The sequence below is a fragment of the Linepithema humile genome, chromosome 1 (assembly GCF_040581485.1).
Source record: "Linepithema humile isolate Giens D197 chromosome 1, Lhum_UNIL_v1.0, whole genome shotgun sequence".
Taxonomy (NCBI): domain Eukaryota; kingdom Metazoa; phylum Arthropoda; class Insecta; order Hymenoptera; family Formicidae; genus Linepithema; species Linepithema humile.
The window spans coordinates 16,289,333-16,317,130 of NC_090128.1; the positions used below are offsets into that span (position 1 = coordinate 16,289,333).

Consider the following 27,798-nt stretch of genomic DNA (forward strand, 5'->3'; position numbering starts at 1 on the left):
ATATTCAACATAATGTACGTTTGCAACTAAAAGATTTAACATTTCTCGATACGTACTTTGAAATAATATTTTTAGAATTAATTGCACTTTACTTCAATCAAATTGTACGGATAATCAAGTTGCAGCGAAAATTGTAATCTATACGAACGTACATTTTTCTTGCATATATGGATTTGTTTATGACTCTCTGAATACTCTCCAAATAAATAAAATATTTTTGTCTATAACGTTCGACCATACTTTTAAGAAAAATTGTTGCAAATAAACATATTTTTGTATTCCATTTCTTGCATTTGTTTCCTTCCCTTTTCGCATGTTCCTGCACGCTCCACTCGCCATCGTCAATTCTTACAGCACGTTCAATCTGCGAAAACGGGTGGCTGACGCTCACCCCGTTCACGCAATATCGCGCGCTCGACCCCTTAACCATCACACCAAATATCAAACTAAAAGTAGCATGATTATTCGTCGCTGCGACGTCATTCTTTTGTTCGCTATACGTGTCAGAGAGTCTGGGGTACCTCATATAGACGCGGTCCCAGTATAAATGCGCCCCTTCCCTTCGCAGACTAGAGGCGACTGTGTGACGTCGTTTGTTTACATGTCCCATACCTGCCAGAGAATCCGGGGTACCTCATATAGACGCGGCCCCAGCACATATACATCCCTTCCCTTCGCAGACTAGAGGCGACTGTGTGACGTCGTTTGTTTACATGCTCCATACCTGCCAGAGAGTCCGGGGTACCTCGTATAGACGCGGCCCCAACATATATACATCCCTTCCCTTCGCAGACTAGAGGCGACTGTGTGACGTCGTTTGTTTACATGCTCCATACCTGCCAGAGAGTCCGGGGTACCTCATATAGACGCGGCCCCAACATATATACATCCCTTCCCTTCGCAGACTAGAGGCGACTGTGCGACGCCGTTTGTTTACATGTTCCATACCTGCCAGAGAGTCCGGGGTACATCATATAGACGCGGTCCCAGCATATATACATCCCTTCCCTGCCAGGTCCCATAGCCATAAATACGACACACCATTTTACTATCATTAGATGTACAGGTAGCTCAGCAGACTAGGACCAGGACTAGAAATCCAGCGATCCAGGTTCGAACCCAGCTTGGATTTTCTCAATTCCGAAAAATAAAAATCACTTGTCAACAGCCGCCATCTTGTCAACAGCCGCCATCTTGTAGACGTCTACCATGTTAGACCCACTGCCGCCATCTTTTCCCCCTCCCCTCCCTGTGACGTCATTTGTTTTGACGCTAGACCAAATGTAGGTCAGTGGGTCAAATATGGGGTAGGTGGTGGGGGTTTGTTGTGACGCCCCATACCTGCCATATACTACTCAAAAGCTAATTTAGTAATATCAATATTAATATCTCCTATACGCGTAGCAATAAATGTTAAATTTTTAAATTGTATTCTAGATTCATCGTAAAGAGCAACTTTCGGCTGTAAAAACATTAATTGTTCGAAAACAGTATCTCTATATGGCAAACGTTTCAACATTTTGCGAACTGCAGTTATATAAAACTCTAAACAATTTAATTTAATTTCTTGCGCGCATTCCAAAGATAATGTTTCTAAAAGACTTTCACATTCCGGACCAACATATATATTATTAATATTTTTAATATTTTTCTTATCGTTTATATTAAAATTAACAATACACTTTAAAGCTTCTGGAATAATAAAATTTTGTGCTATTTCGCGAATTAATTGTTGGCTATTTTCAAACAATGTATGTATTAAAACTTTACGAGCTTGAAAAAGAGCATTAAACTCGTTAAAAAAATTCAACGAATATTTTAAAAATAATAAATATGCTTTAATACAATTATCATTTAACTGATTTAAAATTATTTCCGCAGATTTTAATTTATCCTCTACTACAGCCAAAATAAAAAAATTTTTTAAAACTTCCCAATTATTTAATAATCTAACAACGCATTTATGTAATACCAACCACCGAGTATTTGATAATTTTAAAATCTTATTTCTTTCCACATTGAAAAACGCTTGAAATTCACCTAAAATTGCACATCTCTTTGCACTGCCTGAAATGTAAGTACTAACTCCTCGAATTAAATTTTTGCACGACTCAGGAAGTTTTTCGCATGCTCTACTTACTACAAGCGCGGATGAATGGCAAATACAGTTTAACGTGACAAGACCCGGTATTTCTAATTTTAATCGTGACATAAAAGAATTATTGCAACCAATCATTACAGATGCATTATCGCTTGCCATTCCAACAATATTTTGTAAAGAAATTTTGTTTTCATTTAACATATTTTTAAAAATTTCAAAAAGTTTATTCGCGGAACAATCTGTTGCGTCTACAGACAATAAATTTAATAATTGAGTCGTTACTTTTTTAGTGAATGGTGAAACATATTGCACAAGAACACACATAAGCTTTTTATCCGAAATATCTGTGCTTTCATCTATTAAAATTGAAAATTTACATTTTTGTAAATTAGTAACGATTTTTTCAATCTCGCGTTTTGCAATTACTTGTGTAACTACTTTAGTACATTTATCTCGTGCTAATGAAAGATCTGATACAACTTCAGGGATCATACAGATATCTTTCAATAGTGGAATTAAATAATCTGCGGAATAAAATGCAATATTATGCTCAGCAAAAAATGCTGCTAATTTGATCTCGGCGCGTTTGACTTTATCTTTATGTGAAAGAGTAACACTACTATTATCATCATTATTCGAAAAATTAATGTTAACATTTTTAGAATTTATTTGTTCAATATGTTGGTCTGATTGCGAATGTTCAAGTAAATTTGATTTGCAACATCTGATGGTTTTATTGCATACAGTACACAATGCTTTATGTAGTGTAGGATGTGGAGCTAACCATCTTTTAAAAACATTTTCATCTAGCCATGATGATTGAAATTTTCTAATTCTAGGTCTTTTAGCTTTAGCTCCATAGATTCCATATTTATGAATAAATAAATAAATCTTACCTTATTTTTACTCACCTAATCTCCTCAAAACGTCCCGCCATACGATCAACACACATATAACACAACATATAACGGTACTAGATCTCCATTACCGCACATGCGCAGAGCCGTACATGCGCATACAACCGGTCCCTAATCGGAACACTGAACTTTACACCCATGCTGCCCATTTTCTATTTCATCTAAAAATTTTTGAAAAAATCTTAAAATTTACAGAAAAATGTAAGCTTTCTAATGGCGCGTGGCAAAATTATCAAATTCAATTGGATCATACTTAAAATTTCAGAAAACCGAAAAAAAATAATAAAAACGGTAATTATTCAAGTGTAGCGATTATTCATTCGACGTTTTTCTCTTCCAATTAACACTTTCGAGTACTCTGTTTATCTGTGCACTGCATTGAAATATATACCATACTGGAAGGCGCACAGGCTACCCCCTCCATTCGACAAAACAGTCAGACAAGGCAGTGACTCGGTACCGGATTTCTCTTTCTATCTCGTCTACTCTCGACTAATAGTAGCTGTGAACACGTGACCAAAACTGTTGGTTAGATAGAGAGATCCGGGTCCGAACAGCTATCTCGATCTGACCGGTCGAGAACAAAGGCGTGCTCGTTCCAGTATGGTATATATTTCAGTGGTGCACTGTCACATGAGTCTAAACTAAAATGGCGGATCTAATATGGCCGCCAAAAATTTAAAAAATTTAAGAAATTAACTGATTTTTGTAAAACTTAATATCAAAGAGTTTTTCTGTATGCTGAATACAAATCTCAAATCGGATTTTAAAAATTCAAAATGGCGGATCTAATACGACCACCAAAAATATTGAAAAATTTAAGAAGTTAACGGTTTTTATAAAACTTGGTATCAGGAGTATATTTGGGACGCAGATTTTAAAATTTCATCATTCAATTCGTATTTATCGACCTATTTGGTCTAAAGATTATCGGAAAACTATTAAAATTTATAACAAAATTCAAGTCCTTCATGGGCGCGTGGCAAAATTATCAAATTCAATTGGATCATTATTTTTTTTCTGAGCCTAGTCAAAAAAGTTTCATAAAATAAGATCGTGAAATCCATTTTGTACACATTCGAGAGAGTTTCTCTACCGCGATATTATCGCCATTCATTACAACATTTTAACGTTAAAAATGTTTTATTGTGATTCCGTAAATTTCTAAACGCTTTAATATTTGGATTTGTATATCCGACTCCCATGGTTCTGGGCTTTTTTGTGCTTTGAGCGTTTCTCTGAGGTTTTCTTTATTCTTTTCAGAGCTACTTTTAACCGTTTTTTTAGGACTGCTCTCAGAACAATACTACAGAAAATTCTATTATCTGTACTATTTTTGATCGTGAATCTTAGAATTTGATTTTGAATATGTCCAGTATACACGGTGATAGTTGTTGCAATCCCTACAATGTGGAAGATCACATTGTAGGGAAAGATCTTCGACGCATTTCGAATGTTATCAAACGATTATTCCCAAAATTTCCAGATAATGCTAAAATTTGTGCAGCATGTAGGAAAATGCGTTTGATAATTGTACTCATGATACTGAACAGAATATTTCTGTATCTTCCGGTGCATCTTCATTATCTTTCAGTGGAATTGAATGCAACATAAAATCGCAAAGAGAGATTGAGTTAGAAGATATGTTAAGTGGATTGAAAGAAAAATTTTCCACTCTTGAAATAAGTAGTATCAAGTAGTATAAAATCAATATCAGCCATCTCTAGTATCAAGTTTTATAAAAATCTGTCAATTTCCTAAATTTTCAATATTTTTGGTCTTTATATTAGATCTGACATTTTCAGTTTTCGAAATCCGACTTAAGATTTGTATTTAGCTGGCCGTAAAACTCTCTGTTCAAATTTTATAAAACTTCCTTACTTTAAAAAATTTTTCAAATTCTTTGTTGCCATATTAGATCCGCCATTTTGAATTTTTGAAATACGACTTTAGATTCGTTATTAGCAACCCGAAAAAGTCCCTGATATCAAGTATTATAAAAATTCGTTAATTTCTAAAAATTTTCAAAATGTTTTGGCCATATTGGATCCGCCATTTTGTATTTTTGAAAGATAACTTAAGACTCGTATACAGTAACCCGAAAAACCCCTTGATACCAAGTTTTATAAAAATCAGTTAATTTCTTAAATTTTTTAAATTTTTGGCGGCCATATTGGATCCGCTATTTTAGTTTAGACTCATGTGACAGTGCACAGATAAACAGAGTACTCGAAAGTGTTAATTGGAAGAGAAAAACTTCGAATGAATAATCGCTACACTTGAATAATTACCGTTTTTATTTTTTTTTCGGTTTTCTGAAATTTTAAGTATGATCCAATTGAATTTGATAATTTTGCCACGCGCCATTGGAAAGCTTACATTTTTCTGTAAATTTTAAAATTTTTTCAAAAATTTTTAGATGAAATAGAAAATGGGCAGCATATGTGTACTGCTGTCCTGGCATCTCTCCTACTCAGAGCCCTTATGCTCCAAGCCAGTTCCCTATTAGGAGTATCTCCCATCAGAACTCTAGCCTATCTGTATTTGGACTCAGATTCCACTCTTTATTGTCTTAGATGTTCTCTGCGGAGCCATTCTTTGATCCTCCCTCTTCCTAAACAAAAGGGGATTCCCAGAGCCGGCCCCAGTCCTACCATCGTTAATTCTGAACCCGCTTTTGCCAGCTGGTCCGCACATTCATTACCCTGGATGCCCGAGTGACCCGGCAGCCAGGTAACGGTGACTTCTCTCTCTCTCGCCAGTTCGTTCAGAACGCACCTGCACTCTCGAACCAATCGCGACGTTATTGTCGGAACCCAGCGTCTTGATGGCTGCCTGGCTGTCCGTACAAATCCTGATGTGCCTCCCCGCCTCTACTCTACTCCGCACGGTCTGAGCACAGCTTAGGATAGCCACAATCTCCGCTTAGAATACCGTGGCATAACTGTCGAGAGAAATGCACTCCTTCCATCCCTCTCGACTGCCAAAGAAGCCGGCCCCGGAGCCCGTGTCCGTCTTGGAGCCGTCCGTATACCAGACATCTTCTCCACGCACTCGAGCCCTTAAGTTTCCACCTTCCTTTTCCCACTCCTCCGGCCTCGGTATATACACTTTGAAGCGCCTATCAGAAGCCCGAATAATAGGTATTCTGTCCTGTCGCATCTCGAATATCGGATCCAGCAGAACGTCTTCCGGCAGCCTCGTATGCCGGGCTCCCTTCTTCCATTTTAGTTCGCATCTCAGACGGTATGCCGCCATTGCTGCAGCAGCCACCACCACCTGATGAAATGGTTCGATGCTGAACATTACGCCCATCGCCGCCACTGGTGTCGTAACCATAGCACCCAGGGCCCCTCTCAAAATCAGAGCCCTGACATGCTCCAGCGCAACTTTGGCTGTTTTCTTTTGCACCCTAGTCCACTATACTACGGCTGCGTATGTGAGTCTGGGGCGAAGTATGGCTGTGTAGATCCAGTGTATCATACTCGGTTTCAAGTCCCAAGTCTGGCCAATGGTCCTTCTACACATCCAAAAATACTGGCACAAGCTTTTGCACCGATTACGAAGGTGCTCCTCCCAAAGCAGTTTCTTATCCAGGATAACTCCCAAATATTTCACTGATTCTGTCGGAACTAACCTTACTCCTCCAAGAGTGGGTCCCACAATGGTGCCCACTTTGTATTTGCGAGTGAAGACAGTAAGACCGGTTTTCAGTGGATTCACCGCTAAACCTGTCCTCTGACACCACTCTTCTACAACTTCTAGTGCCCTCTGCATGAGCTCTAGAAGCGTCTCTAGAAAAGGGCCTCGCACAAGTATTGCCACGTCGTCCGCGTAGCCTTGTGCAGTGAAGCCTCTATCGTCCAGTGCCTTTAATAAACCGTCTGCTACCAGGCACCATAAAAGTGAGGAAAGTACTCCGCCCTGCGGGCATCCTCTTCCCACCCACCCACCCACAGACTTTCGCAGTTCCCAGCGAAGTCATCACACGCCTCCCTAGCATGCCCCGGATCCACTCGACGAGCTTCATCGGGACACCCCTTCTGGCGGCTTCCTCACACACTACCTCGTGCGGTGTGTTGTTAAAGGCGCCCTCTATGTCCAAGAAAGCACCAACTGCGTAGCCCTTCCTTTCCAGCTGCTCCTCAATAAACGCTACCGTCTGATGTAGAGCAGTCTCGGTGGAATAGCCCGAACGATACGCGTGCTGATTTTTGTGGAGAAGGTAACTCCACAGAGTTGTCTCCCTCAGATACGCGTCCACCAGCTTCTCCAATGTCTTAAGGAGAAACGATGTTAGGCTAATTGGCCTGAAATCCTTTGCCTTGGTGTAGCTCGTTCTTCCCGCCTTCGGGATGAAAACTACCCTGGCCAGTTTCCATGCGCTGGGTGTGTAGCCCATCGCGATACAAGCCCTTAAGGTTCGAGTTAGTGGGCCCACGATCTGTTCCAATTCCTCTTGTAGAAGAGCCGGAAAGACACCATCCGGTCCCGCTGACTTATAGGGCTTAAAGGTGTTAATTGCCCACTTGACCTTCTCGGGCATGACAATCTTGGCCGCCATTCGCCAGTCCGCTTGTCGGGCTCTTCTGAGTGAGCCCGGCTCCTTATATGCAAATAGCTCTCCCGGCTCCCTATGGAAGCTCGAAAAGCTCACTTCCAGTAGATGCTCCAGACATCGCTCTCCAGTCACTACCGTCCCATCAGGGAGTGCGATGGCTTCCAGAGTCGCATCTGGGTTCCTAACGAGGATCCTGCAGATTCTTGCCGTTTCAGGCATTCCGTCTACTTCCTCGCAAAACTTCCTCCAGCTTTCCAGTTTTGCCCTAACCACAGAGTCTCTATATTTTTTCTGTGCCCTCCTAGAGAGCTCCCAGTCAGATTGGCGGCCCGTGTTCCTGGCTCTGTTCCAGGCCCTACGAGCCGCCAGTCTGAGACCCTGCAGTCCAGGGGTCCACCAGGAAGTATCCTCTACTATTTGTAACCGCCCTTTCGAGGCAATTACTTTCGTAGCAGTTTACCAGAGACCTCTGCAAGTAGTCCACACAGGTCTCCAGTTCGTCCTCTGTCCCGTGCCTTTTAGGAAAGCCTTTGAGACTGTTGGCCAGGTCTTCCCTATAGGAGTCCCACTTGGTTTTCCTCGGGTTCCTGAATTTGACCTCCTTCCCACTAGCCTAGCTATCCTAAAGGTGATCTGCCTATGGTCAGAGAGCGAGGGCTCCATCGAAACCCTCCACTCCACTACCTCCTGTATCAACTGCCTGGAACAGACAGTGATGTCGAGCACTTCTCTTCTCGCTATAGTGCAGAAGGTGGGCTCGTCTCCTGTGTTGAGAATCTCCAGATCCGTAGATGCTAGAAACTCCAACACTTTTCTCCCTTTTTCGTTGGTGTCCGAGCTTTCCCACACGGTGTGATGCGCGTTAGCGTCACATCCCATGATCAGGGGAAGCCGTTTCTCCTGGCAGTATTCTGCCAGTTTTATCACCGGTGCAGGCGGCACCGCCTCCTCCTCGTCATAAGAGAAGTAAGCCGAGCAAATAACCATTTTCTTCCTGTAACTGGAGTCATCAGTGAAATTCACTTCTACAGCCGCAACGTCCCTGGAACACAGGTGAGGTATTAACTGGGCATCCATACCCTTGATGGCCACGCAGGCCCTGGGCCGATCCACTGATGGGGCCCTAAAGAGCCTACCGCAGGCCGCCAAACCCCTGATGCAACCTCGGATTACCCAGGGTTCTTGCATCAGTGATATGCATGTTTGCCTCCCAGCTTGTTGCCTGGCCAAAACAGCCGAGGCCCTTTTGCTGTGCTGCAGATTAATCTGGGTGAAGGCCACTCCCTTCGATCCCGCCATTTAACTACGAGACCGTTTTAGGGGGCTCCTCCTTATTCCCCTTTACCCCCCCCCCCCTCCTGGGCTCCATTTACCCGAAAGGCAACCCTGTCGAGCCCAAAGAATGGTCTGAAGTCCAGTGTCCTCAATTTGAGGACACTGGACCCCGGGACACCGAGGACTAGGTTCCCACTCTTCCTGGTGGCCCCTATCCCCTCCGCGAACACTTTCCAGCTCCCGGTGACGAGACCTGGGTTCTGCTTCTCCAGCCGCTTCAGGACCGTGGCCGCGTCCTCGAGAGGTCCCGGGACCCAAATCACCGCCCTGTGCTGCTTTTGAAGTGCGTCCATGCCCATCACCTTGAGCCTGGCGCCCTCCCACGGAATGATGCAGCCGATCCGCCCCACGAGCCAATCCAGCGACGCCTCATCCGCGCATTTTACCACCGCCGCACCACTCCTTAGAGAGGTGCCGTGTAATCTGGGCACCGGACCCTCCTGGATCCCGTCGATCTCCTTCGAGACCGCACCCCTCAACAGAGTCAACTGCTCAGCAGTGATCTCTGTCTCGGGGTAACCCTCCGCCACAATCACCCTCGCCAGAGGGTCAGCAGCGTCCGAATAGGCATGGTGTCCATCGTGAGTTCTTTGCCTCTTCAGCGGACGGCCGCCCGATGGAGGGGTATCCTTGGAGCCCTTCCGACGTTTACCGTCGGCGTGCCCCTTCACCACCTCCACCGGCGTACAAGGGGAAGCCACGGGAAGAGAGCGAGCCCCTTCCAGAGCCGCTGCTCTCATCCGCTTCGCCCTCCTTCTTTCGGCCCCGCACCGATTTTTCTTCGCTGGAGGTGAAACTTCCTGCCGCGCAACCGGGCCGGCCTCACTTCCGGAGCCCTTAAGGGTCCCGTCCGTCACCACCGTCCCAGCTCCTTCCCTCGGAGACCCGTCACGCGAGCCCTCCCGATTTCCCCCTTCGTTCTCCAAGTTTAAGTTTACGTTCATATCCATAGTGGTTTCACGAGTAGTTAGGCAACTACACGTTCCGCCCACGCAGAGCCCCGCATGCGTGGGTAAGGCTGGATACTCTGGGGTTTCGCCCGGTTCCCCAGAGGCATCGTTCGCAACACTGCTCCCCCAGTGACATGCAGCCATCGCCACGATGGCTTACAACTTGGCTTGGGGAGCTGGTCTGCGGCAACGGTCTTCCCTTACCCTCCACAGGGTTTTACTTCCGTGGAGCCAGGTTATAACCGCCACTACCCAGCAGCACTGAGTCCCCTCAGAAAACTCACACCTACTGGGCGTCCTCCTACCCGCCACCTGGAGATGCGCCCGGTGGGTAGCTCAAAGACCCCCGGGGTCTTTTGCGTTTATTGTCTGTAAAAAATTTTACACGCAATATTCGTTACAGATTTTTGTGCAGTGTGTTGTATTTGTTGTGTGCAGTGTGTGCCGTATTTGTTTTGTGCAAGTGCAAAGTTTTTATTTTTTAAATTACATATAAAAAAGTAATAACAGTGATTCAAATAAGAGAAAATGTCAAATCAGTGCAAAATAGATCCTTTTTACGATAAATGTTGGTATAAAGAATGTACAAGTTCAAGATCTCATGGAAAACGGTTATACAGAATGTCGTTGCAGACGGATAAAAGACATCACTTATACGTAACAGTGGTGAGTTTTTATATATTATCTACTCAAATATTCATTAGTATCTGAAAATATAGAGTAAAAATTATAGAATATAAAGATATATACAGGGTGATTCGAAATAACCTGATGTCCTTGAAATGTCATATTCTTGAACGAATTCTAAGACGATTTTTCCTTTTGCAAAATTTTGTCCGAAGCTTAGTTTTCGAGTTATAACGGAAAATAGTTCGCTACTTATGAGTCCGATACAACGGGCAGGCAGGGACGCGTCATAAGACAAGCGCCCCCCTACACGGTCAATGTTATTGTATAATATTTTATATTGCATAATATTATTGATAATTTTGATTTTACATTGAAGTTTAGATTATTCGTGTATTTCCTATACAATATTGTACAATTATTATTGATCGTTTAGGGGGGCTATAACGTAATGCTTCAAAGTGAAATATTTGATGACGCGAGTTTTACATAAGTGACAAATTAACTAAAAATATAAAGCGAAGACGAAGTAGTAACCGCAGTTTAAATATTCTTACCTTGGAGAGAATCGACGAGTTTGTATTTTTTGTGACGATTGTCCGTCTTGAAAATAACAGCTTCTCAATTTCATTTGACACTTTACAAGTTATTTCAAAACATCACTGTATTATACAAGTAAAGTACTGTGATTAAACACTCGTTACGAGTTACACTCGTAAATATCAATTCCCGCACAGATTAAGGGCCACCGCTTTTCCGTAACGTGTTACGTTGAGTTAAGTACTTCATCGCACAGAGAAAGTCATAACGTAGCATAAGCGTGTATACACGCTACGTTACGATTTTTTCTGTGCGTTGAAATACTTAACGCAACTTAACGCGTTACGGAAAAATTTGTACGATGGCTTTAAGGCACAAAATCCCACCGATTTACGACCGATAAAATACGACCGATTTACTATTATTATTTATAAAGGTTATTGTTTGTTTACTTTTTGACCGTCGCATACGTAGTTCTACTGCACACTCACGAGATAGCACTGATGTAAGTATCGGTAGAGTAATTGCATGAAAAGAGCTTCGATGCGGATTCTCAGCGTTGATTGATCATAACGTGATCATAACATTATCGATCTCGCTATGGCGTACGTTGCTTTGCGAACGCGCTTGGCGCGAGATATGAGAGTGTCTTATTTTCATTTTTAGGCAATTTAATACCGTAACGAAAAAATGTAGACGGGTATTCTAAACATTCATCTTTCTTAAAATAAACAAATTTCTTTCCACGTTGACTATCTATCACGTTGGCTATCTTTAATAAAATTTAAATAATATGATATTTATTTCTGCATAGTAAAAGAAATCGTAGTATCGAAAAAAAGCAGATTGCTATAATTGTATTTATTTAATAATCTTTTAAAATTTTTAAAATTTTTTCTCTCTCTCTCTCTCTCTCTTAATTGTTTTGCGGTTTTTAATAAATGTCCAACGAAAAGAGATTTGGTCGCCCTGAAAAGGGCGGATTTGTCTTATTTTTATAACAAATGTTCGAAATGGCCTCCGTCCATCTCAATGCAAGCTCTCAAGCGCCGTATTATATTATGTTGCACATTCTCCAACATATCTTCATCAATACTCCAAATTGCTTCGTGCAATTTTGCGTCCAATTCTTCCATATTTTCGGGAAGTTTCCTATACACAATCTCCTTACAATAACCCCATAGGAAAAAATCCAAAGGGTTGAGGTCCGGAGATCTTGCGGGCCAATTTATTGGACCATACCGGCCCATCCAACGCCCAGGAAACTGTCTATTTAAGAAATTGGTCACAATTCTTGCGTTGTGTGGCCCGGCACCATCTTGTTGGAAAACAATATTGTTCCTCTCGAGTAAAGGAACTTCTTCCAAAAAATCGGGCATTGTGTTTTTCAGGAAGTGAAGATAATTTGCGCCATTTCAATTGTCCGGAAGGTAAACGGAACCGAATATTTGTGTTCCCATTATTCCAGCCCAAACATTCCCCTTCCAACTAGTTTTTGAAGCTCCTGGGATGGGTGCATCGTGAATTTTTATCGCTCCAACAATGATTGTTGTGCGAATTCAAGATTCTTTCTCGTGTGAATAACGATTCATCGCTAAATATGACACGAGAATGAAATCTTGGATTTCGATCCATCTTTCTCAGGAAATTTTCGCAAAATTTTCGTTTTCAAGTTTAATCTTCCAATCGTAATTTTTGCACACGAGTGTAGTGAAATGCGTGCAATTTTTCTTCCTTAAGTATTCTTTGCAACGTGGAATACAAGAAATCATGATAGCGAGCAATAACTCTAATACTAGTATCAAATTCTTGCTCGATAACATTTTGCAAATTTCTTGTGGTCCAGTTCCTGCCAACATCATGTTTATTTGACAATACGCTGCCAGTTTCATACAATCTGAATTGTAATAAATAATGTTAATGATAAATAATTACGTTATCATTCTTATTTATTAAGATGCAGTCAGTTTTATACAACCTATGAGCTGCAGCGAGTATCACAATCGGCGGAGGATGTCGGTTTGAATATAACTCGGCGTATTTTTTTGCAGCCACATGATATTGCCTTTGACACTCACCGAGTGCCATCAGCATATCGTAATATTCTTGAGTTGAATATGCCATTTCTTTATTGTCTTAATTGATGGAGGATGATTAACACAGATATCAATTTTGTCATATTATTTGTATGATCATTTCTTTGCAACCGCAACATAATGCAAAAAACTTCAGCGAGCAATTTGGATAATTGAATAAAACATAAAAATGTAAATATTTTCATATAATTATAGTTTCTTACTCGCTGGTTGCATGCAGCCCGAATGATAAATAATAATGTTACTATTCTTATTTTTTATCATTTTTTACTCGCCGCAGTTCAGAGGTTGAATGAAACTGGCAGCGTCTGAACAAATAAGAATAGTAACATTATTATTTAACATTCAGGTTGCATGCAACCGGCGAGTAAAGAACCATAATTGTATATTGTATATTGTAAATATTGTAAATTGTATATTGTAAATATTTAAATTTTTATGTTTTATTCAATTATTTAAATTGCTCGCTGAAGTTTGTTGCATTATGTTGCGGTTGCAAAGCATATAAATAATGTGACAAAATCGATATCTGTGTCAATCATCCTCCATCGATTAAGACACAAGAAAAAAATGGCATATTCAACGCAAAAATATTATGATATGCTGATGGCACTCGGTGAGTGTCAAGGGCAGTATCATGTGGCTGCTAGAAGATACGCCGAATTATATCCAAACCGAGCACGACATCCTCCGCCGAATGTGATACTCGCCGCAGCTCAGAGGTTGTATAAAACTGACAGCATTTTAACAAATAAGAATGATAATGTAATTATTTATCATTAACGTTAGTATTTATTACAATTCAGATTGTATGAAACTGGCAGCGTATTGTCAAACAAGCATGATGTTGGAAGGAATCGGACGGCAAGAACAATGCAAAATGTGGAAACAGTAATTCATGCTATCGAGCAAGAACCTGATACTAGTATCAGAGTTATTGCACGCGATCATGATTTATCGTATTCCACAGTGCAAAGAATACTTAAGGAAGAAAAGTTGCACGCATTTCACTACACTCGTGTGCAACATTTGCGACCGGAAGATTATCCTCGAAGACGAAATTTTTGCGAAAATTTCCTGAGAAAGATGGATCGAAATCCAAGATTTCATTCTCGTGTCATATTTAGCGATGAATCGTTATTCACACGAGAAAGAATCTTGAATTCGCACAACAATCATTGTTGGAGCGATAAAAATTCACGATGCACCCATCCCAGGAGCTTCAAAAACTAGTTGGAAGGGGAATGTTTGGGCTGGAATAATGGGAACACAAATATTCGGTTCCGTTTACCTTCCGGACAATTGAAATGGCGCAAATTATCTTCACTTCCTGAAAAACACAATGCCCGATTTTTTGGAAGAAGTTCCTTTACTCGAGAGGAACAATATTGTTTTCCAACAAGATGGTGCCGGGCCACACAACGCAAGAATTGTGACCAATTTCTTAAATAGACAGTTTCCTGGGCGTTGGATGGGCCGGTATGGTCCAATAAATTGGCCCGCAAGATCTCCGGACCTCAACCCTCTGGATTTTTTCCTATGGGGTTATTGTAAGGAGATTGTGTATAGGAAACTTCCCGAAAATATGGAAGAATTGGACGCAAAATTGCACGAAGCAATTTGGAGTATTGATGAAGATATGTTGGAGAATGTGCAACATAATATAATACGGCGCTTGAGAGCTTGTATTGAGATGGACGGAGGCCATTTCGAACATTTGTTATAAAAATAAGACAAATCCGCCCTTTTCAGGGCGACCAAATCTCTTTTCATTGGACATTTATTAAAAACCGCAAAACAATTAAGAGAGAGAGAGAGAAAAAAAATTTTTAAATTTAAAAAGATTATTAAATAAATACAATTATAGCAATCTGCTTTTTTTTCGATACTACGATTTCTTTTACTATGCAGAAATAAATATCATATTATTTAAATTTTATTAAAGATAGCCAACGTGATAGATAGTCAACGTGGAAAGAAATTTGTTTATTTTAAGAAAGATGAATGTTTAGAATACCCGTCTACATTTTTTCGTTACGGTATTAAATTGCCTAAAAATGAAAATAAGACACTCTCATATCTCGCGCCAAGCGCGTTCGCAAAGCAACGTACGCCATAGCGAGATCGATAATGTTATGATCACGTTATGATCAATCAACGCTGAGAATCCGCATCGAGGCTCTTTTCATGCAATTACTCTACCGATACTTACATCAGTGCTATCTCGTGAGTGTGCAGTAGAACTACGTATGCGACGGTCAAAAAGTAAACAAACAATAACCTTTATAAATAATAATAGTAAATCGGTCGTATTTTATCGGTCGTAAATCGGTGGGATTTTGTGCCTTAAAGCCATCGTACAAACTTTTCCGTAACGCGTTAAGTTGCGTTAAGTATTTCAACGCACAGAAAAAATCGTAACGTAGCGTGTATACACGCTTATGCTACGTTATGACTTTCTCTGTGCATTGAAGTACTTAACTCAACGTAACACGTTACGGAAAAGCGGTGGCTTTTAATCTGTGCGGGAATTGATATTTACGAGTGATACAAGTAAAGTACTGTGATTAAACACAGTAAATACAGTGATGTTTTGAAATAAATTGTGAAGTGTCAAATGAAATTGAGAAGCTGTTATTTTCAAGACGGACAATCGTCACAAAAAAATACAAACTCGTCGATTCTCTCCAAGGTAAGAATATTTAATCAAATCGCGATTACTACTTCGTCTTCGCTTTGTATTTTTAGTTAATTTGTCACTTATGTAAAACTCGCGTCATCAAATATTTCACTTTGAAGCATTACGTTATAGCCCCCCTAAACGATCAATAATAATTGTACAATATTGTATAGGAAATACACGAATAATCTAAACTTCAATGTAAAATCAAAATTATCAATAATATTATGCAATATAAAATATTATACAATAACATTGACCGTGTAGGGGGGCGCTTGTCTTATGACGCGTCCCTGCCTGCCCGTTGTATCGGACTCGTAAGTAGCGAACTATTTTCCGTTATAACTCGAAAACTAAGCTTCGGACAAAATTTTGTAAAAGGAAAAATCGTCTTAGAGTTCGTTCAAGAATATGACATTTCAAGGACATCAGGTTATTTTGAATCACTCTGTATATATATATATATATATATATATATATATATATATATATATATATATATATATAATTATAAATAGAAAAGCTTTTTGATATATTTTTTTTTATTTTCTTACATTCTATTTAATATTTCATTTTTAGTATTTAATGTTATTTTGTATTTAATTTTTTTTTTTTTGTAATATGTAATTATTTTAAGCGCATTCATGTATATATTATATGTACAATGGATAAGTGAACATTCATTAACACATTTGTTGTAGAAAATTGTTTTTAATTTGCTCACAAAGTTGTGTTTTAAATTAAATACGATATAATTTTGAAATGTACATTGCATTTTATGTACATATAAAATATTTTATGAAAATATATTACTATAATTTATTAATTTTTATTGATCTTTATTCATTTATATTATTAAATGTTTCTATTAATTTTTAAATGTCAAATAACGAACGAGAAAAATATTTGAGTCAATGTTTATGTTATGGTTTGTCGCTCACAATCTTTCGCTCGCGCTTGAATTGTGTCAGTTCACACGTACCGGTATCGACGCGTGTGCGTATTAGGAATCTATCATACGATATATTAGGCCTCGGAATTATTTCATCTTTTCAGCTGATTCTCGTGGTATACGCCTCCTTTCCTCTCTTCACCGCGCGCGCGGCAGCCGCTAGGGCCAGCGCCGCCGAGCGTTAGGAGCGGCGCTATCCGATAAATGTTGGGTTCTTTTTCCTTGATCATTAAAAGTTAAAAAAATTTATTAAAAATATTTTTTTTATTTTTAAATTTATTATGTGAAAATATTTCAATAGATTTCCACGTCACCCGTGAGGTACTATTGCTATTGAGGAAAAAAATATTTTTAATAAATTTTTTTAACATTAATCGGATAGCGCCGCTCCTAACGCTTGGCGGCGCTGGCCCTAGCGGCTGCCGCGCGCGCGGTGAAGAGAGGAAAGAAGGCGTATACCACGAGAATCGGCTGAAAAGATGAAATAATTCCGAGGCTTGGTTTATGAAATATTTTATGCTTCATTCTAACACATTTTGGCAAAAAGTTATATATTTTGTAAAATACTTTTTTTTTCGATAATCTCATCTTTAAAATTTTCTGCATTAATTATGAAATTAATCACTTTGTATAAAAAAACGTAGTTCTAATGTCATTATAATAACACTCTAAAAAAAAATTTAAAAAAAACATTATTAAAATATGTCAAGAAAAAGTATGTAGTAATCTATTGAAAATTGCATATTCTTGTTTTGTTAATAAGAAAAATGTATTTTTTTTGCACCAATTAATTTATTTCATTATTTTATGAAAGAAATTATTGTCACATTATCAAGAAATGATAATTAACAAAATATTTAAATATTTAACAAGATATTTTATATTTTTTTCAAAATGTGTTGGCATAAAATATCATATAAGCTATTCCTTTTTAACTACATATTATTCTACAAAGTTTTTAAATTAAATATTGTAATATATCAATTAATGATCCCATTTAAAAAAATAATGATTACATTAAAATCAACATTGAAATTAATATTTAATTGGAAATGTCTTGAAATGTGAACTGTGCTTACATACACAAGATATTTCTAAATCTTATAACTTTTGTTTAAAATATTTTTCCGTATTTACTATAATTTTCGAGAAATCTTAATATTTAACATTATTTAAAGTAGAACACTATGTTAATATCTTTATATTTTTATGTATATGCATATATATATTTTTTCTGTTATTTATATAAAAAATTGATACTTTATACAGTTTTATCTGGATTTTGCTTCTTGATAATCTTTTCCAATCATAAAAAATTAAATTTTAATAATATAATTTTCAATACTATTTTTCACATTTAATATATTCAAGCGAGTATGTAAATATAATTTTTAAATTTTCTTTTATTTTATTTTTGGTACAGGAAATACGAAATTAGAGAAATTGTCTACCAGTTCTCTTCGACGTGCGGGATTGTGCGAAGACCACTTTCCTGAAGAATCATTCACATTTACAAGAGGATTAAAACGTGATGCAGTGCCGATTCCGTTCGAATCTCATAATGTAAGTAATGAAAGTAATATTTTAATTCCTTTTTGTTCTCACAATATTAATGAGGACATTACACAAAAAAGAAAATGCATGGAAATGGAACAAGTTCTTCATTTACAAAAAACAAAAAAACAAGTGTCTGATATAGAAATAGAGAATATAGCATCAACATCTACTTCTACTTTTATTAATGAAAATATAATAGATGAGCATGCAGTTACAGAACAACGTTTGCTGCGATGCTATCGACCAAAACATTTACATTTTAATGCGTCAATTGAAGAAGAAGATGTTACGGAATGGATGCATCTAGAGTCATTTGTGCAACAAAGACTCCCATCGCCTCTTCCATTTAATAAAAATATAGAAAGCACTAAAAGTAATACAGAAACTAGTAGTACAAAAACTAGTATAAAATCTAGTAGTACAAAAACTAGTACAAAATCTAGTAGTACAAAAACTAGTAATGGAGAAGATAAAAGAACAATACGTCAGCTATATAGAACTGTTAAATCTTTAAAATCTGAAAATATTCGATTACGAAAGCAAATAAGAGATTTAAAATATCGCATACGTCGTATTCCGAAAATACGTAAAATGCCAAATAAAGAAAAACAAAAGAAAAAAGTATTAAAAAAATTGATTAATGAACAAGATTTACATCCTGTAGCGAAAGCTATGATAAATTTGCAGCTGCATATACCTAATGCAGCATATACAGAAAAAGAGAAAAATCTGTCGAGGCAATTATATTATTATTCAGCTGCTGCTTTCTGTCGTTTAAGAAAAGCAGGTTGTAATTTTCCCGGACAGCGAACCATTAGAAGATGGCTAGAAGAATATGATGTACGGCCAGGATTTTGTGACTTTATATTTGAAAAATTAAAAGAAAAGATTTCTCATTTATCAATGGATGAAAGAGTGTGTGCTTTAAAATGGGATGAAATGGCAATAAAACCTTATGAGGAATATTCGCGAAAATTAGATGAAATAGAAGGTCTTGTTGATCTTGGACCTCTAGGAAAGAAATCAGAAAGATCGAAATGTGTATTTGTCTTTTGCTTAGACAGTTTAAATGCGCGTCGTCCATGGCGACAGCCTTTAGCATATTTCCTCCCGGGAAAATGCATGAAAGCAGAAGAAATAATTATATTGTTAAAAGAATGTTTAGACAGATTGAGTGCAACGGGTGCCGATGTGCAACTTGTAACATGTGATCAAGGTACATGTAATCAAAGCGCTTATACTCAACTCGAAATTAATGCAGAAAAGCCATTTTTTATATATAATGGAAAAAGATATAATGCATCTTTTGATTTTCCTCATTTGGTCAAAAAATTGGCAAGTTTCTTTAGAACACATGGAAACATTTATCGCGATGGAAAAATAATCGCATCATATTCAGATTTTGAAATGACATGGTCTATTGACAATGCCACAAAAGGAGGTTCAAATTTATTGTCTCACATAACGGAAGCACATATACGTCCAAATATTTCGAAGCAATGAATGTTAAAAGAGCTTTCCAGTTATTTAGTTATACTTTTGCAGCTGCAATAAAACAGCCGGCCACGAAAAAGAATTAAATACAAATACGTGGGAAGCGACAGCTAATTTTGCAAAGCGTATGAATAATATTATAGATGCTTGCAACGCTTACAGTCTTAATATTACATTTGGTGGAAAGCGACCATTATCCTCAAAAAATCCGGATATCGAAAATCTGTTAACAGATTTTATCGAATGGTGCTCAAGATGGTCAAAATCAGCGAATAGCATAGTTCAAATTCCTTGTTTTAAAGGTTTTGTTTTAACTGTACGAGCTATTCTCGCAACTTATAAAATACTTGCAAATCGATATGAAGGATTTGAACTTGCGACAGGATTGTGTAATCAAGATTCTGTCGAACATTTGTTTTCCAAATTAAGACAACGTGGAGGTTTTAATCCTAATCCAACCGCAAGAATGATTCGATTATCTATCAGGCATATACTTTCTACGAGATTGTTGAACAAAGTTAATATTTACATTTATATTTACTAGTTATTTTATGTTTGACTCTAGTAATATTCTATATTCTTTTGTTCTTAGTGTAGTACACTTTCTGTTCTTCTACTTCTGTTTCTCTCCTCCTTGACACATGTGGAGGCTGGTGATCGTAGTTATCAATAAAATATATACTGAGAGTTATTTTGCTTGTCGACGTATCTTTTGTGCATTCCATACATTCTGACAGGTTATGGGCCCAGACCCATCGATAATATTTGTTTTTCTTTCGAAGAATAAAGCAGTTTAAGTAAGTAACGTGAACTAACCTCAAAATTCGCACGCGATCGCATAAAGACAATGAGTTCGGAATCGAAGTATACTATAACGAGACTGAACAATTATTTCAACTGGCGATATAAGATAAAAATGTTATTGATTGAAAAAGGCGTTTGGACAGCAATTACGACGGATCCGCCAAATCCGATTACAGTTGACTGGACACAAAAGGATGAAAAAGCACACACTGCGATTGCATTAAATATAAAGACGACCAGATCCAACACATTAGGCATTGTGAAACAGCGAAAAGTGCATGGAATAATTTGAGAGATTTCCATGAAAAGGACACGCCGAATAATAGAGTAAGCATCTTGCGACAGCTTATGACAACACGATTAGAAGAAGGCGGTAATGTCGAAGCGCACGTAACCAAAATGACGGAATTATTTCAACGTTTTGTAGCCTACGGAGATGAATTAAAGCCAGAATTTATTTTATGTGTCACAATTCTCAGTTCATTACCAGAAAGCTATAACGTATTGGTTACAACGTTGGAAAATCGCAAAGATGAATTAACATCAAGTATTATTTGCTCGGCTGTGATTGCGGAATATCAAAAACGTCTCGAACGAAATCGCGATAATACTGAAGCTGTATTAAAAATTAGCTCGTCTGCCAAAAGCGGGTCATTGGATATGAAAGGAGAAGCAGCTAGCATAGATAAATCGAAATGTCTCTTCTGTAAACGTAAAGGGCACTGGAAAAAGGATTGTCGTAAGTTACTTGCGTATAAACAGAAGAGGAGTCAAGAGCAACAAGGTAAAACTCAGCAGCAGGTAAATTCGGCTAAAGCCAGCGGTACTATTCAACATCTATTCGCAACAACGATGCTACATAACGACGGTTGGTTAGTCGATAGTGGAGCAACTAATCACATGGTGAGCAAGCGTGAGATTTTCACTGACATAAAGGAACATATTGAAAGTATCTACGTAGCAAATGGTCATAAAGTAACTGCAACAGGCAAAGAAACAGTCAATGTAAAATTCATAAATAAATTAGGTGACATAACAGCAGTTTCGATTGCAAATGTTCTATACGTGCCACAAATACAAGGAAATTTTATTTCTGTACGACGTTTGACTAGAATGGGATATACTGTGACTTTCGACAATGAGGAATGCAATATCGTTCGTGCACATGATGGAATGCAAGTTGCATTGGGCGAACCCTATGGAAATCTGTACAAGTTGAAGACACCAAATATGATATGCGCAATAGGAAATCCAGATCCGGAACCAATGAAGAATTGCGTTCATAAATGGCATAGTATTCTCGGCCATAGAGACATCCAGGTAGTGAAGACGTTACCATCAAGCGATCTCGTCGACGGTGTTCATTTTGACGAATGCAGCAAGAATTGCAACAACATCTTAAACTGTGAAGTATGTCTACAAGGTAAAATGAGTAGGATGAAGTTTCCAAATTCTAATAATAGAGCGAAAGAAAAATTGGATTTAATCCATTCGGATGTCTGCGGTCCGATGCAAACAGCGACACCATCTGGAAAAAGATACGTTCTCACCTTTATAGATGACTATTCTAAATTTACAGCCATCTACCTACTTAAAGAAAAATTGGAAGTTTTTGGTAAATTTAGAGAATTCGTGGAGTTGTGCAAGACGATGTTCAATCGTAAACCAAAGATGCTCCGCACAGATAGAGGAGGAGAGTACATGAGTGTCGAATTCATCAAGTTCTTGGACCGAGAAGGCATTCAATATCAGCGGACGGCATCATATAGCCCACAACAAAATGGTGTTGCCGAGCGTAAAAATCGGACGCTCATTGAGATAGCAAGGTGCATGATATTAGAAGCTAAGCTTAAGAACAAGTTTTGGGGCGAAGCAGTCGTAATGGCGAACTATATACAAAACCGTTTGTCAGCTAAAGATATTGCACGAACACCGTTTGAAAATTGGTATGGTACCAAACCTAATTTAGATTTTTTCAAACGATTTGGATCAAAGTGTTACGTACACATACCTGACGAGAAGCGGAAGAAACTTAATTCAAAAGCAACTGAGGCAATTTTTGTTGGCTACGATGCAATCTCAAAAGCATATAGATGCTATGTTCCATCGAATGGAAAGGTAATTATAAGTCGAGATGTTAAATTTGTCTACAAAAACAGCGATTGGAAGATTCATCAAGATGAATTTAAGGAGGAGAGCGAAGTCACAATTACGCATCTACCTGAAGAAAAATTCTACAGCGCTGATGAAGAAGATTGGATAGAAGAAGATGATCCTACAGCGAATGAAACATTAAGAGATAATCAGCAGTTACCCATAGCTCAACGTGAAATAAATAAAGATGTTCCAGTTAACAATGAGAGTAACATTCGTCGATCCACAAGATCGAACTTTGGCGTACCATCAAATCGTTACACTGCAAAAATCAATGTCATCAAGAAAGAATTAATCGAGCCAAAGACATACAATCAAGCAATTCATTCCAAATACAAAAACGAATGGATTCAGGCAATGAAGAACGAAATTAAGTCACTTCAAGAAAACAAAACATGGGAGCTCAAGGAATTGCCCAAAGATCGACGTGCAATTGGTTGTAAGTGGGTATATAAAATAAAAACCCACGGAGTGAGTAAAGTATTCAAGGCACGATTGGTTGCACAGGGCTTCTCCCAAAAGTATGGAATTGAGTATGATGAAGTATTTGCTCCAGTAGTAAAACACGCAACATACAGAATCTTACTTACTATTGCGGCCAGAGAGCAAATGAAAGTTATTCATCTCGATGCGAAGACAGCGTTTCTAAATGGAAAATTGGACGAAACGATTTATATGAAACAGCCTCCCGGCTTCACTGAAGAAGGAAAAGAACATCAAGTTTGTCTCTTGAGGAGGAGTATATACGGCCTAAAGCAATCGGCCAGAGTGTGGAACAAAACAATTCATCAAGTTCTCACGGATGCAGGTTACGTTCAAAGCAAGAATGATCCATGCCTATACATATTAGAAAAGAATGGCAAATTATGTTACGTATTAATCTATGTCGACGATGTAATAATGGCCAGCAAAGACGACAATATGTTAATGGAATGCGAGCAAGTTTTGAGTGCAGAATTTAAAATCAAGAATCTTGGAAATATCCAAAACTATCTCGGTTTGCAAGTCAAGCGCGATCTCAACGGAAATTTTGCACTTAATCAGAAACAGTACATCATGAAGATTATCAAGAATTTTGGTATGATGGAAGCAAAAACTTCAAATGTTCCAATCAACATGTCATACGGCAAAGGAAATTCCGAGTTGTTAATGGATAATGAAAACTATCGTAAATTAGTTGGTTGTTTACTTTACATCGCTGTAAATACGAGACCAGACATCCTTGCAAGTACAACAATTTTGGCACAGAAGGTAACAAAGCCAACACAAGAAGACTGGAATGAACTAAAACGTATCCTTCGATATCTCAAGGGTACAGCAGATCTGTCACTAATGCTAGGCGGCATCAACAGTAAAACTGGTCTCATCGGTTATGCTGATGCAAATTGGGCAGAAGATGTCGCATTACACCAACGCAAGTCAACTACCGGCTACATTTTTAAGTATTTCGATAGTATAGTCAGCTGGTGTAGCAAGAGACAAACTTGTGTTGCTAAATCGTCTATGGAAGCTGAGTACATAGCACTATCTGAAGCAAGTAGTGAAGCACTATGGATTCGTCGTCTACTAAGGGACTTCAAACAGCCGGAAAAGGACCCAACTATTATCTACGAGGACAATCAGAGCTGCTTAAAACTGATTAAAAAAGAGAAGTTGTCAAATCGTTCCAAGCATATTGATGTGCATGCTTACTTCGTCAAGGACCATATCGACAAGGGGACGATCAAATGTATCTACTGTCCAACAGAAGATATGGTTGCTGATTTATTAACAAAACCATTACCAGCTAGTAGAATCATAAAATTACGAAAGCATTGCGATTTAATGGAAATATAAATGAGGAGGAGTGTTGAACAAAGTTAATATTTACATTTATATTTACTAGTTATTTTATGTTTGACTCTAGTAATATTCTATATTCTTTTGTTCTTAGTGTAGTACACTTTCTGTTCTTCTACTTCTGTTTCTCTCCTCCTTGACACATGTGGAGGTTGGTGATCGTAGTTATCAATAAAATATATACTGAGAGTTATTTTGCTTGTCGACGTATCTTTTGTGCATCCCATACATTCTGACAGGGATATATTCAGAGCAGCGACAAGGGTAACGTTCAATGTGTAGAAAGTGAAACTCTTATTAATGAACCAAGTGAACTCGTTAAGACGATAGAAAAAGTCATGAATACGAGCAATGCGTCTATAGAATATGATATTGAAAATGAAAGCGAATTGCTTGATGAAGACGCAAAACTTCTTCTGGAAGAATATGATATAGAAGAAATTGAAAATACAAATCCGATTGATAGCAGTTATAATGAAAATGCTATCGCATTTTTTGCCGGATTTGTGGCACGGCAAAGTATTATTAAAAGTAGTTGCGACGACTGCCGCAACATTATGATGAAAACACCAATGGATGAATCTACAGTAAATGAAAAATACATTGAATTTCGTGAATATCCAAATAGCGATGAAGATGCTCCAACGGTGACAAAATTAGTACGACCAACAACTCTATTTACAAATATTATAAAAACGCAATTAATGGCATTTAACAGTACATGGCAACACTATTGGGCATGCACTAAAATTCTTGACAAGATAATGACGGAATGCGTATTTGCAACAAACAAAATACATCACGACTGGTTTGACAAACATAAAGAATGTTATGATCATCGGATGCAAGCATTAAAATATATGATTGTTGTAAAAATATATTCCCGTACAAGATATAATAATCGTGATGCAAAAGTAGCTAGTGCACCGTGCAAAAAAGTTAAAAGGTTTATAAACAAATAAAGCAAAACGTGAATAGAGATCATCTTGAGCACCATCATTCAAGTATAAAGAAGAAGAAAATTATATATACAGAAATCAGAAATAAATAAAGTAAGGAAAAAAAAGAATAAGAAATAAAGTAAGATAAAAAGCAGAAAATAATAGCATATATTTTCAAAAATAAAGCTAAGCGAAAAAAAAAGTAAGGAAAAAATAAGTCAAGGAAAAGAAAATAAAGAAATAATAATAAATAAAATAGTATTAATTATATATATATATATAATAGAAATGAATTAAATAATATTACATAAAACGTAGAGAGAAGAATTATTAGGAAGAAAAATAAAATATACATATTTGAAGAAACAAATACTTTTTTAATTTTTTTATTATTATATGTAATCTTGTGCAATTTTGTCATTGTGGAAAGAAAAATCATCATAATATTACATTCATAAAAAGTAAGTTTATAAATCATGTTACACTTTGCAGTATTTTTTTGTTATAAGAAAAATAAGCATGATTTTTTTAATTTTTTGGAAGATTGCAATCACAGTTGAAATGATTACATAAATCATAAACTAGCAGGTTTTATCACGGAAAAAAATAAGTTTAATGTAATCATGCTAAGAAATTATAAAATCATGCATTTTATTCCCAATGACATAATACGAGATATATATAATAATAAAGTTAAAAAAGTACGGTAACACAATTGGAATAAATATATCGTGTATGTATTTTATGTTGGCATACGGTATTCTATAATTATAAGGCAAGGTATATATATGTGAATATCGTGAATAACACGTAATATATACAAATATATAATACAATAAAAAGTGATTTTAACAAATCACTTATAAAATAATAAGACGTCGCGCAATAAAAATGGGTAAAAACGACGTCAAAACATAATTTATTTTTTCAGTTCTTTATAGAAAATCTATATTATATAGATTTCCCGTGATAAGACTTGCTAGTTTGAGATTTATGTAATTGTTTCAACTGTGATTGCAATCTTTGCGTCATGCTCATATAAATGCCAACTAAAATATCTATACACGTATATAAATCTTTAGTGCAATATTATAATTTTTCTTTTAATGTGCATTCTACATTAACAGAAATTTTATTAAATTAGAAAGAAAGCATTTCCGAATCTTGTTTATAAGATTTTTTTATCCTTACTGTCTGAATATATATATATATATATATATATATATATATATATATATATATATATATATATCTTTTGTAAATATATAATGTAATAAAAAGTGGTATAATAGGGCTACAGAGGCGAAGATCCACTTTAAAAAAAATCTAACGCGCTATTAGTGGCACCTCATGGGTAGCGTGGAAGACCACTATTAATTATTATTACTAAATAATTATTTATACATCTTTTTTTCAGTTATTTATAAATTTTACGTGTTCTTCTTTAAATATATTCATATTTCTGTTAAATATAATCACATTAATAAATATATGTATCATTATGTATCATGAATAAAAAAATAGTAAAAAAAAAAGTAAAAAAAAAAAGTAAAAAAACCTACATAAATCTCTTTGACTTATTTCTTGTTAAATTATCAAATCTAAATGTGATCTATATAAGATGTACCATTCCCGACTTATTTACAAAAATTGAGCTATAGTAATACATCATGTGGTCGACGTTTTTCTTTTGTTAGCGAGAGACACAAGGAAGGATTATCAGTTTTCCTCGGAGCAGTACCTATACGTTTGATCGCCGTACGCGAATGTCTCCTCGTTTATAGTAAACTTGCGAGATAAGTATACTCAACATTCGTTTATGTTTGTTTTATGTTTTCGCGATTATTGTCCGTAAAGGATTTTATACGCGATTACATCTGTGAAGAATTTTTCGCAGATTCGTGCCAAGTGTACTTAGGTTGCGTGGGTGAAAAGTTTTTTGCAACTTTTAAACTGTAGTGTACATTGAAAACAATACAGTTAAAAAGCAATATTGAATCAAGATCATGTATATCGTTTCTTCGAGAAGTGTGCGTATAAAGATTGTACGAATGGTAAATGTAATGGAAAACGTTTATACAGATTGCCGCTACAGACAGATGAAAGATATTATTTATGGATACGTAACAGTGGTAAGTTTTTTGTTTTATATAATATAAACTCTGTTTGTATTTTTTGTACAGTAAAATCACTTAACATTCGGAAAAGAAATAGGATATTAAATATATGAGAACTTTTATATTCTTTCAT

General features: G+C 37.1%; 3 protein-coding genes across 3 annotated transcripts; 1 reads left to right on the forward strand and 2 right to left on the reverse strand.

The window, feature by feature from the left end:
* Positions 1-242: 242 nt before the first annotated feature.
* On the reverse strand, positions 243-6,357 carry LOC137001904 (zinc finger BED domain-containing protein 5-like). Its single transcript, XM_067361123.1, has 4 exons — positions 5,953-6,357; positions 5,797-5,910; positions 5,492-5,552; positions 243-2,955 (listed from the first exon to the last, which is right to left on the reverse strand). The coding sequence occupies exons 1-4, from the start codon at positions 6,355-6,357 to the stop codon at positions 1,352-1,354; spliced, it is 2,184 nt and encodes a 727-aa protein (XP_067217224.1). The 3' UTR covers positions 243-1,351.
* A 1,678-nt stretch (positions 6,358-8,035) lies between these two features.
* Positions 8,036-8,878, reverse strand: LOC105671139 (uncharacterized). The gene has a single exon (XM_012365074.1). It carries the CDS (start codon positions 8,876-8,878, stop codon positions 8,036-8,038), a length of 843 nt encoding a protein of 280 aa, XP_012220497.1.
* An 11,059-nt stretch (positions 8,879-19,937) lies between these two features.
* LOC137000854 (uncharacterized) lies at positions 19,938-27,115 on the forward strand. Its single transcript, XM_067358414.1, has 2 exons — positions 19,938-20,327; positions 24,847-27,115. The coding sequence occupies exons 1-2, from the start codon at positions 19,938-19,940 to the stop codon at positions 25,567-25,569; spliced, it is 1,113 nt and encodes a 370-aa protein (XP_067214515.1). The 3' UTR covers positions 25,570-27,115.
* Positions 27,116-27,798: the final 683 nt, after the last annotated feature.

Coding starts and splice junctions, on each gene's coding strand:
- LOC137001904 (XM_067361123.1), bottom strand. CDS start 6,357: ATGGTTACGACACCAGTGGCGGCGATGGGCGTAATGTTCAGCATCGAA. Junction 5,553..5,796: donor CGATTGGTTCGAGAGTGCAG/GTGCGTTCTGAA, acceptor AAATACAGATAG/GCTAGAGTTCTGATGGGAGA. Junction 2,956..5,491: donor TTGGAGCATAAGGGCTCTGA/GTAGGAGAGATG, acceptor GAATCTATGGAG/CTAAAGCTAAAAGACCTAGA.
- LOC105671139 (XM_012365074.1), bottom strand. CDS start 8,878: ATGGCGGGATCGAAGGGAGTGGCCTTCACCCAGATTAATCTGCAGCAC.
- LOC137000854 (XM_067358414.1), top strand. CDS start 19,938: ATGAATAATATTATAGATGCTTGCAACGCTTACAGTCTTAATATTACA. Junction 20,328..24,846: donor CTACGAGATTGTTGAACAAA/GTTAATATTTAC, acceptor ACATTCTGACAG/GGATATATTCAGAGCAGCGA.